The sequence below is a fragment of the Chlorocebus sabaeus genome, chromosome 19 (assembly GCF_047675955.1).
Source record: "Chlorocebus sabaeus isolate Y175 chromosome 19, mChlSab1.0.hap1, whole genome shotgun sequence".
NCBI lineage: Eukaryota > Metazoa > Chordata > Mammalia > Primates > Cercopithecidae > Chlorocebus > Chlorocebus sabaeus.
The window spans coordinates 31,413,491-31,425,335 of NC_132922.1; the positions used below are offsets into that span (position 1 = coordinate 31,413,491).

Below are 11,845 nucleotides of genomic sequence, written 5' to 3' on the forward strand. Positions count from 1 at the left end.
TGGCTGCCATCACTGCAGGGCCAGGACCGGTCCTCTTCTTCAGGAACACAGGGCTGGAGCAGGCCCTAGTCTTTCTCCAGGAGGCCCCACCAGGCTTCCTGCATCGTCCTCATTCCCTGCGGGAAGCTGGTCCTTGCACCTGGTTTTCTTTACCTCGATGCTGTCACTGCTTTCTGAGAATGGCTGAGGTGGGTGTGGGGTCGCTTCTGTCCCTGCAGGCAGTGGCCGCCTGGCTGGTGGGTAGGCACAGCCGGGCTGCTGGGCAGGAGGAACTGGGCATCTCAGCCTCCCACAGGTGAAGACACGCAGTCAGGACTCCTACGGAAACCTCCCCGCGCGCCTAGTGGCTCCAGGCATTCAGCAGTTCTTTTCTCCCTGGGAAGGACCTTCCGGCAAATTCCTATCAAGAGGGCCCTGAGCAGGCCCCAGTGGCTTCCAGTGAGGGCCATGGCGTGGGGCCCGGTGTTTGCTCTCTACCACTGACTTAGGGCAGAGGTCATAGGAGAGAAATGGGTGACAGTGACGATGGCATCAAATCAGCCTCCTGTTCTTGTTCCCAGCCACCAGTTCCCTCCCTGGGCCACTGTGTTCTAGTCCCTGAGAGCAGGGAGAGGCTCCTGGGTCTGCAAGCACAGGCAGTGAACCCCACACGCGCGACACGTACATGCCAGCATCCCCCCACGGCCCTGCACAGCAGGTGCTGGCCTTGATGGCCCCTCAGCCGGGTCACAGGGAGCCAAGTGGGAAGGCAGGGGCTGGTGTGGAGGGAGGGGAGGCAGCCCTGAGGCCGGGTGCTCTGCACACTGAGGCCAGCCTTGGCTTGTGATTGCCAACCAATGGCTGTGTGTCGTGCTGCAGCACGTTCAGCTGCTTGTGTGTGCACAGGCAGGACGCTGCCAAGACCCCTAGAGCTAAGGTCTGCCAGGCAAGAGAGGTAGAGGACAGGCAGAGCATCTGGGATGTGCTGGGACTGTGCTGGTTATAGTGGGGGATGGGAGGGGAGGGGCCATGAGAAGGGTCAGGGCTGCAGGCCTTGGTAAGTCCATGAACAAGGGGGCTTGGGCCCTGGAGACACCTTGAAAGGGCAGGACGATGGGCCTGCAGGGGCTTGGCCTTGAGGGACAAACTGGTGTTGAGGTAGGAGGGCAAGGTGGCTGAGAGGGCATGGCGAGGCGCCGACCTCACTGAGCAGGAGCCTAGAGCAGCGTCAGGGGGCGCAGGAGGTGGTATCCCAGGCCGAGGTGAGGGCTGTGGGTTGTTTAGTGGCATCTCCTCGCCAGGTAAGGCTCCTCCCACCTCTCCTGGGGAAAGAATCTGGGTCTTGAATGGGTGCCTGATGTCACCAAATGCTCTCACTGTATCTCTCTGACTCAGACAGGTTTTCTTCTTGAATCTGTTCATTGCACTGTTGGCGTTTTCTTAAACATTAAAACAACTAATATCCTCAGTCTGTCCCTGGATCTCAGGGAAAAGTCCTGAAATCACCACGAGTGCCCCCCACGTGTGACATATGCTCCGCCCACTCCGCTGGGCTGGGCTGGAACTGCCCAGGGCCACAGACTGACTTGGGTCTCCCTCTCCCACCACCTGCCTAGTGACAGGAGCCCCGGGCTCAGGAAGCTGGTGGGGAGCGTCCCCTCTTCTCCCGATGGATGGACACATTTGGGCGGTGGAGGTAGGGGGTTGTGAGTGACTGTAGGTTGGTCTTCGCCTGCACCATTACTGGGCAGTTATTTTCTCTGCCTGGGTTGTTTCCTTTGTGGACTAATTTAGGTTTCCTGATTTGGGGAATTTTTCTAGGAATGTGTGGGCATAGAAATCCTCAAGGTTATATTCCTAGTGACCTTTTTTGGACTGCTTGTGATGATTGTTTAAATTTCTGCCGCATTCAAAGCTCTGTCCCTGCTTTATTCCTGATCAGTCTTGTATGTGTTTATCCTTGAGCATTTCTTTTTTTTTTTTTTTTTTTGAGATGGAGTCTCGCTCTGTCGCCCAGGCTGGAGTGCAGTGGCGCGATCTCGGCTCACTGCAAGCTCCGCCTCCAGGGTTCACGCCATTCTCCTGCCTCAGCCTCCCGAGTAGCTGGGACTACAGGCGCCCGCCACCACGCCCGGCTAATTTTTTGCATTTTTAGTAGAGATGGGGTTTCACCATGTTAGCCAGGATGGTCTCGATCTCCTGACCTCGTGATCCGCCCGCCTCGGCCTCCCAAAGTGCTGGGATTACAGGCGTGAGCCACCGTGCCCGGCTTCCTTGAGCATTTCTATCTTTCTATTCATCGTTTCTGCCCTTGCCATGCTCTCCCTCCATCCCATGTCCCCTGGGTTGCATCTGCTGCCCTGCCTGGGGTCAGGTGCACAGCCCATTGGCACTCAGCCTTTCCTTGCCCACCCCACATGGAGCCTGTTTCCACCGGTGACCACCCAGCTGGGCTCCCTGGTGCAAGAAGACATTGTCTTCTTCCCCTCACTTCCAGGCAGACCCCATTTTTATTATTTTTTTCCACGTTCCTCATTTGACATGAAGACCCCATTTTTATTTGTTCTCTGGCTTCTGAGTTAATTGGAATGTTTTTATGGTTCTGAATGTTTGATTTTTTCCCCCAGTTATTTTTTAGATTTCAATTTCTAACTTAATTAACGTTGTGGTCTGGGAACAAGGTCTGAATGATATCAGTTCTTTGAAATGCAGGGCCGTCCAATTTTCATAAGCACTGCACATGTGCCAGGGAGGCGGTGCTGGTTGTCAGATGCCCCGCTGCACACGTGAGTGCCAGGCCCATGTGTCTACTGATTCTTAGGCCTTTAAGTCATCCTGCAGGGGACCAGGGTCCCCAGCAAGTGCAGAGAGGCCCATCCAGTTCCCTTTTGCCGGGGGCCTGTCTGTGTTTGCTTTATGCACTTTGAAGCTGGCCTAGGAATATGCCAGTTTAAAATGGTAATTCCCTAGTGAGTGAGGTCTTCTCTTCATTCCCCCTCATCATCTCTAGAAAGGACATTTGCCCCAAAGCCTATTTTTCCAACTAATTAATATGGCTCAATCCAGGTTTCTTTTGGTTGCTACTTCCCTTTATAGCCTTATATTTTAATCATTTTACCTCCAACCTTCCTGGCCCTCCAGGTGTAGACATATCTCTTACGGAACCAGTTCTCACGTCGATAACTGCATTTCATGTGTGAGCGTTGCCCTGGGCATTCTTACATCTCAAGCCCTCCTTCTGGAAGTCAAAAAGCACATCCTTTAGGGATTCCTTGGGCAGGGGCTTCTTGGTGGCTGTGCTGGTGGCCTCGGAGTGCACGGGCCTGGATGCCGAGGGGCCGTTCTCTCAGCAGCAGCAGCTGCTGGGTCTCGGATCTAGGTCCTGCCGCTTCCCTGGGCTGCTGAGAATTCAACTCCCAGCCTGACCACCTTCCGTGTGGCCCAGTCCCACAAGCTTTGATTTATTGTGTCTTCATTTTAATTCAGTTCAGAATATTGTGATTTCCTCTTTGATCCGTTGTTTCCTTGGGAGGGGGGTGTGTTAATTTCCAAATACTCGTTGATTTTGTAGCTATATCTTTAATCCAGCTTAATTCTGTTGTCAGTGAATGCACGCAGTGCAATCGCAGTGTTTAGAAATTTATGGAGGCTTGGTTTTGGCCCAGCACATGGCGTGTGTCGGGGAGTGCACCACATGCACTTGAAAGGAGCGTGTGTTCCGCAGTTGTGGGGTGGAGCCTTCCGTCAGCCTGACCCAGGTCAGTGGACGTGGTTCCAGTCTTTAATATCCTTACCGATGTTTTGGTCTAGTTTTTTTTAACAGTTACGCAGAGAAGGCTCTTAAAATCTTTAACTGTGATTGCACACATGCCTGTTTTTTTGTCTCTGCCAGTTTCGCTTCATGAGCTTTGAAGCTCTGGGGCTGAGTGTGGGTGTGTAGGCACTGAGATGTCACCTCGTCCTGGTGCAGGGCCTTTTTCTCAACACAAAGTGTCCCTTGTCTCTTGTCATGCTCTTTGTCTTGAAGTTGGCTTTGTCTGATGCTAAACAGTAGCATCGACTTTCTTAGGTTTGCCCTTTGCATCTTCCTCCCTGCTTCTACTTGCAACCTGTCTTGACCTCTTGACATTTAAAAAGCATCTTTTTTTTTTTTTTTTTTTACTTTTTTATTTTTTTTTTTGAGACGGAGTCTCACTCTGTCGCCAGGCTGGAGTGCAGTGGCATGATCTCGGCTCACTGCAACCTCCGCCTCCCAGGTTCAAGGGATTCTCCTGCCTCAGCCCCTCGAGTAGCTGGGATTACAGGCTTGTGCCAACACGCCCGGCTAATTTTTGTATTTTTAGTAGAGATGGGGTTTCACCATGTTGGCCAGGCTGGTCTCGATCTCTTGACCTCGTGATCTGTCTGCCTCGGCCTCCCAATAAAAAGTATCTTTAGAAGACAGGTGTGTCTTGCTTTGTGATGCTTTCTGACAATCTTTGCCTTTTAACTGGTGCGTTTAGTCTGTTTGCATTCACTGTAATTATTGACATATCTGGGATTAAGTTTAACATCTCTATACTTATTTTCCACTTGTCACTTACATTTTTGACCACTTTTCCTCCTTCTCGACCTTCTTTTGGTGTAATCAAATATTTATTTTTTAGTATTCTGTTTTGTTTCCTCTATTGGCTTCTTAGCTAGACCTCTTGCCACTTTTGTTCCTAAGTGGTTGCACTTCAAGAGTGTGCACCCTTCTCAAAATCTCCTTAGAATCAGTGTTGTTCACATCCCGTCTCACAAACATGATGACCTTGTGCTGGTGCAATCCCTCCTACTCACCCTTTTAGTCTTTCTGTGACTGTTGTGGTCTACATCTACACACATTCAAAACTGTACCTTACAATATTAATTTTCGTTTTCTTTGAGGCAAGGTCTTGCTCTGTCACCCAGACTGGGGTGCAGTGTTGCAATCACAGCTCACTGCACCCTCAAAACTCCTGCCTCAGCCTCCCGAGTAGTTGGGACTACAGGCACGTACCACCACGCCTGGCTAAGTTTTTGTAGAGATAGGGTCTCACTGTGTTGCCCAGGCTGGCCTTGAACTCCTAGGTTTAAGCAATCCCACATGCTGGGATTACAGGTATGAGCTGCTTCATCTGACCAGTTTTCCTTCAAATCATCAGTTAAAAAAAAAAAGTTACAAGAAATAAAAAACGTAGCATGTTACATTTACTCACCCCTTTGCCATTTCTGCTGCTCATCCTATAGACCCAAGGAGCTTCTTATATTTTTTTGTAGTGCAATCCTGCTGGCAAAAAATTCTGTAGCTTTTATTTATCTAAAAAATGTCTTCATCACCCTCCTTTTTACAGAATCCTGGCTATGGAACTTGGGAATGATAGTTTCATTTTTCCTCGTGCCCTGTAAAGATGTTGTTCCTTGTTTCTGATGAGAACTCATGGTATCCTATCATCTCCATGCATGTAATATGTCTTGCACCATGGCTGCTTTCAATATTTTTTTTTTTTTTTTTTATCTGTGTTTTTCAGCAGTTTGACTATCATGTGCCTAGACAGATTTTTTTTCTTGTCCTGATTGGGTTCTGTGAGCTTTTCATCTATATATTCGTGTTTCTCATTAATATTGGGAAATATCCAGCCACTTTTTTCTTGACCATTTTCACTTTCTCCTCCTTCTGGGGTTTCTGTGAGTTACACAGTTTGATAGCATCCCATGGCCCCCTGAGGCTCTGTTTGTTTTGGTTCAGTCATTTTTCTCCCTCCTCTTCAGATTGGGCAATGTCTGTTGATCTGTCTTCTAGTTCACTGACTTTAAAAATAAATATATTTCCAATCTGCTGTTAAGCCTATTTGGTACATTTTTCATTTCAGTATTGAGCTTTCCAGTTCTATAATTTCTATTATGATTCTTTTTTATAATTTCCATTTCCCTGCTAATAGTTCCTATTTGCTCATTGAAGACAATTTTTTTGGTAATTATTTGAATACATTTTCCTTTCATTTTTTTTGAACACATTTAAGTAGTTTCTTTAAAGTCTTTATCTGATATGTTCAACATCTCTGCCATTTTGGGGTCAGTTTCTATTAACTGCCTTTTCTCCTTGACTGTGGGTCATATATTCCTGCTTCTTAGCATGTCTAGTAATTTGCTGTTTGTGTGCTAGACATGGTAAATGATACATGCTGAATCTCTGGGTTCTGTTATTTTGCTCTGAAGAGTGTTTGCTTTCATTCTGGTGTGCAGTTCAGTGACTGACTGTTCACCTTGAGCTTGTGCAGGCTTGGCTTTTGGCTTTGTTAGGGCAGGTCTGTGGAAAGTTCATTCCCAGGCTTGTTAAGTGGGGTGGAACTCAACTTCCAAACTCTGCCTCTCCTGCAGACCTTGTCAGGGCTTGGTTTCAAGTTTTGTTCTGGTAGATCTAGGGTAGGCCATACTCTAAGACAGAATCCTATTCCTGAAGTGATGCCGTTCTGGTAGCTCAGCTGGTCTCAGGCTGTCACGCAGTCTTTGCACTCAGGCTGACTGGACCCCCAGCAGTGTTGACCTCTTGAACCTGTTCTGTTTAACTCTGCAGCTCTGGTAAGCCCTGTGGAGTCCACCGTCAGCATGTGCAGTCCAGCCCTCACACAAGACTCACAGGGACCCCTCACACAGTCTTCAGCTCCCTCCGTTCCTTTGCCTTGCCCCACAGATTTCCGCCCTCTGACTGCTCGAGATTCTGATCTTTGCCTCCTCAGCTTAATGTGACCACTATGTTCTGTGTGGACTTCATGCCGAGGGCATTGTCTCCAGGCAGAGAGCTGTGGGGGCATTTGGGAGGCCCACTTCATCAGCTCCCCTTCTCTGCCTAGTGTTTCCTGCCTGTAAACAGTTGCCTTGTGTATTTTGTCTACTTTTTATGGTTGTTTGCATCAAGAGGACTAGTCTGGTACCAGTTACTCAATTATAGCCACTTTCCTATTGTTCTTGCTTTATGGATGATATGTCAGTTTATTGGCTAAACAGATATTTACAGTTATTTTGGGGGGTGGGGGGCACAAGGTCTTGCTCTGTCACCCAGGCTGGAGTGCAGTGGTGTGATCATAGCTCACTGCAGCCTCAAACTCCTGGGTTAAGCAATCCTTCCACCTCAGCCTCCCAAGAAGCTGGGACTACAGGTGCATGCCAGCATGCATGGCTAATTAAAAATTTTTTTTGTAAAGACAGGATCTCTGTATGTTGCCCAGGCTGGTCTTGAACTCCTGGGCTCGGGCAGTCCTCCTGCCTTGGCCTCCCAAAGTGCTGGGATTATATAGCTCTTCGCTGGGAATTGTACTGTTTATCATTGTTAAGTATTTTATATAACCTTATCTAATGGTTTGGCCCTAAATTCAAATGTTCCTGTTATTCAGATTACCCTGTTCTTCTTCTTTGCATTTTCCCAGTATATCTTTGCCAAGAGTTCCTTTGGAATCTCCCTTGTACGTAGCACAGATTTGGATTTCACTTTGAAATTCAATCATAAACCTAGACTCAAATGATCCTCCAACCTCAGCCTCCCAAGTAGCTGGGACTACACAACCACGCCTGGCTAATTTGTAATGTTTTTAAAAGACAGGGTCTCACTCTGTTGCCCAGGCTGGAGTGCAGTGGTATGATCTTAGCTTATGACAGCCTCAAACTCCCAGCCTCAAGCAATCCTCCTGTCTTTGCCTCCCAAGTAGCTGGGATTACAAGCATGAGCCACCACACTCAGCCTGTTGAGTATATTTAGATCTTTTTTTAACTTTATGCAGATATACAAGGGAAATACTAGGAAACAAAGGCACCTACAGTGAGGTGGGATAGGAGAAGGAAATGATGCTATTTTTGTCATTACTTATGGTGGGGGAGCTCAGATAATCTCTCGGGGATGAGGTTGACTATTATATCTTTGGCCCCTAAGGACAAAAACTGAGCTAAATCAGTGAACTTAACAACCATCCCATCTCTCTCAGTGCCTCCCATATTTCTGTGAGTTATATAACCGGTTTCACAGCCATAATCCCCATATTGTCTTAGAGCTAATCCTATAGGCAAGTGGGTCCAGTGCTCCCTGCCAGACCATTTGCAGCAGTTCTCCAGTTATCTCTTACGAGACTGGAGTTAATCTCTTAGTCCTTCAAGAACAGCTTATGGCTGCAGGATTCTCTGAGTTCTTACATGTTCAGAAATGTTGGTCTGTTGTTTTTATAGTTGAGCGACAGTTTGGCTGGATATAAAATGCTTGGACCTCGCTTTCCTCCTCAGCCTTTGCAGGCATCACCCCATCATCCCTTGGCACCCATGTGGCTATGGAACATTCTGAGGACGGCCCAGACGGCACCCTCATCATCAACACGGTCTTTTTGTCTGGCCATCAAAAGTTTTTTCGCTATGAAGTCCCATAACTTTATTAGAGCGTATCTTTTTTTTTTTTTGAGACAGGGTCTCACTCTGTTGCCCAGACAGGAGTGCAGTGGCAGTGATCTCAGCTCACTGCAGCCTCCATCTCCTGGGCTCAGCTGATTCTCCTGCCTCAACCTCCCGAGTAGCTGGGATTACAGGCACATGCCACCACCCCCAGCTAATTTTTAAAAACATTCTTATAGAGATGGAGGTCATGCTGTTTTACTCAGGCTGGTCTCAAACTCTTGGACTCAAGCAATACTCCCACCTCAGCCTCCCAAACTGCCGGGATTACAGGCATGAGCCACCACGCCCAGCCCATTCTGCTCACTCTCCATCGTTCCTGCCCTTTGTGTCCCTGGCTGTCCTGTTAGAGTCGCTGCTGCTGCTGATTCTCCTTCATTGCTTTGAGTTTTCTTCCAGTTCTCCCCTGAGCTCTGCCAGGTCAGCTTTCCTCCTCCGCGTTCTTCTGCTTTGGGTTCTTGTTTTACGGAGGGGATGCAGAGCCAGAGCTTAATTCATGAAGTTTTCTCTTGTTAATTTATGACAGCATTGCTCGGTGACAGTTTCCATTGGCCTCTGCTGAATGTTGCCATTGTTTTTTCCTGTTTCTTCTTCCTTTTTCCTTGTGCTGTCTTTGCAGAGATGTGTGATTCGCAACTGAGGGCAGCGTGGCCCCCATCAGGAGGCCCTTAGAGAAGAGGGTGCTGACGGAAAGCTCACAGTGCATGGGGCTGGTGTGGCAGGAAGTGGCCCTCGTTTCTTGTCATCATGGTGGCAAAGTGCCTCTATCATTCAGTGTGTGGGCACAGAGGTGCCCAACTTCCTGCAGCACATGGGACAGCCCTGTGGAACCAAGAAGTGCTGTGGCCACAGAGGCAGTGCTAATCCCCCAACTCCCCAGCAACCTGCTTGTTGTAGGAGAAGAATGTCAGGGCAGGAGGCTTCCTGCGCACCCAGCGCCGAGTGTGGGACGCTGGGCCCAGGAAGAGGCCAGCGCCCCCACAGCCCCGTGCCCATAGGATCTGCCTGTGTGGCTCCAGGTCTTGTGCAGTGCCCCACCCCCTCTCAGAACCCAGCCGGGGATGTTGCCCCCACCGGGCAAGGTGCACTGTGTGGTTCCTGCCGCCTCCAGGGTGTCTCCCCCTTGTCCCTGACTCATCCTGCCAACCCCCCAACTGGGTCTCGCTCTTGGCAGTGCTCCCAGCCCTGTTGAGCTTGGGGGTTCACATACCTCATGGTTTTGCTGAAGATGGAGTTTGTATTTCTCATCCTCATCAGCTTTGGGGTGGTTGTGAGGTTCTCTTGGGAGAAGTGCCAGCGTTCTGCTGCCGTCAAGCCCAGGATGGGGCCTCTCACTAGGCACTAGGGTGCAGTGTCTTCCCCGGGGTGAGGGGCCCCAGGATCCAGCCCCTCTCCCACAGCTGGGACATCCCTGTCTCTCTGCTGCTCTCTGACTGGGGAAGGAGTCGGTCAGAGCTGGTGCAAGGAGCAGCAGGGCAGGGCTGAAGACCAGTCTGAGGGGAGGGCTGGAGTCCCCCATTGTGGCCTTAGGAAGAGTAGGAGGTCAGCTGTGCGGGAGTGTGTGCCCCTCACGTCCCGGGCCTGTGGGCCTGCGTCTCTCCTGGTTCCAGCTGCGGGTGGGGCACCAGGGACAGCACTGCCTCACGGGCTTAAGCAGTGGCCTAACCCCTCTCCTCACTCTCACAGGTGCGTGGGACTCATGAACTCACCAATCCCGGGATCGCCGAGATCACCATCCGGCCAGACCGCAAGATCCTGGCCACCGCAGGCTGGGACCACCGCATCCGAGTGTTCCACTGGCGGACGATGCAGCCGCTGGCCGTTCTGGCCTTCCACAGCGCCGCCGTCCAGTGCGTGACCTTTGCCACCCATGGCTTGTTGGCCGCGGGCTCCAAGGATCAGCGGATCAGCCTCTGGTCGCTCTACCCACGCGCGTGACTCACCCACTCCCCTCCCAGGAGACAGGGAGGGCGGGCAGGGAGGTGGGCATCGGGCCCCAGCCTTGACCTGAAACCTCAAGGGCCTCTGAGGACCAGCAAGTCATGGCCCAAGGACCACGAGGTTGGCGTTTCTTTTTGTGGAGTGTGTCATTACAGGACGGTGACTCTGGGGGCCAGCCAGAGTCCTGGCTGTCCAAGGCCTACGGGAGACGTTGGCTTGGGCCTGCTGTGTTGCCCGCTGAGGGTATTTTATAATAAATTTCCATTGCCAAGTTGCAGGCTTGAAGTGGGAGCTCCCTGAGGAGGCCCTGGTCCCCCACTTAGCATCAGTGCCCTCAGACCCCCACCAGGCAGGATGCTCAGCCCCACCCTCACCCATTGTTGAATGGGCCACCCCAAGTGTGGGTTTCCTGGGCCAGGCCTCGGGAGATGATAGGCCCCAACCACAGCTGCCTGTCAATGTCCCCATGAGGGGACCCCTCGCCCTGAGGAAGCCAGGAGCTCCCAACACATAGGTTGAGGCCAGGATCAGGATCAGGAAGTAACTGAACTCCCTAAAGAGTGAAGCTGATGCAGAGAAAGGTGCCTGTGAGGGATGGCAAGGGGGGCTTGCAGCGCACAGGGCCAGGCCAGATGTGGGATCCAGGAGCGCATGCCTGTCCAGAGAGGGTGCAGTGGGGAAGGCACGCAGGGTGCGCCTCCAGGTGAGTGCTGGGCAGAAGGCACGAGAGCAGCGAGGGAGTGACAAGCACTGCCTCACAGCGGCCAAGGCCACAGTCACAGCTGCAGCTGCACACAGGGTGGCCCCCAAGGCACAACACAGCAAGAACAGGACTTAGCAGCCAGAGCCTCACACTGCAGGCAGCCAGGCCCAGCCTGGCCGGTCGTCTCCTCCTAAACGCGGGTGTTGATTAGGAAAGAACCATGACCCTGAATATTGGAGTGGGGCCCATGGGCAGATCCAGAGAAGCTGGGACCACAAACGCCTGCGTCTGCCCTGATTGCCGGAAGAGCCCCTCTAGCTGAAGGCCCGGGGCAGTTGCCCTGCAAGGCCTTGCCAATGCTCCTTGGGACCCCCACCCAGGCTTCTAGCCCTAGAACTAGACTCGCGTCCAGCAGGCCCCCGGGGTGAGGTACAGAGGGTGACCCTGAGAGGGGCGCCAACCTCCTGCAGGACCACGTGGCATTTCCAGGTTTCCAGGCAGAAATCTGGAGAACATGTGTGGGACGGATCGGAAGGGTGTGGGATCCAGGTGGCCAGAGCATGGGTGGATTAGGGGAGTTCCTGGAACAGACCTGCTAAACAGAGGGCTGGACTGGGCGCTGCAGCTTGGGGCCGGGAAGGCTCCGGCGCCGGGTTGGGGGTGGGGGGCTGGATTACAGCCTGAGGGCGGCTGCACTGGGTTAAGTGGATGTGGCCAGCCGCCGTGGGGTGCGGTCGAGGAGGGCTTCCAAGGTCTGGGGATGGGGGTGTTGGATTTGTCAGTGAGACC

General features: G+C 51.5%; 1 protein-coding gene across 1 annotated transcript in view; it reads left to right on the forward strand.

Moving 5' to 3' along the window:
• Positions 1–10,630, forward strand: part of GNB1L (G protein subunit beta 1 like) — a 69,950-nt gene extending 59,320 nt beyond the window's left edge. Inside the window, exon 7 of the mRNA XM_007975034.3 lies at positions 10,099–10,630. Coding sequence (XP_007973225.1) covers positions 10,099–10,350 — 252 coding nt within the window. The 3' untranslated portion in view covers positions 10,351–10,630. The remainder of the gene's footprint in view (positions 1–10,098) is intronic.
• The last annotated feature ends 1,215 nt before the right edge of the window (positions 10,631–11,845 follow it).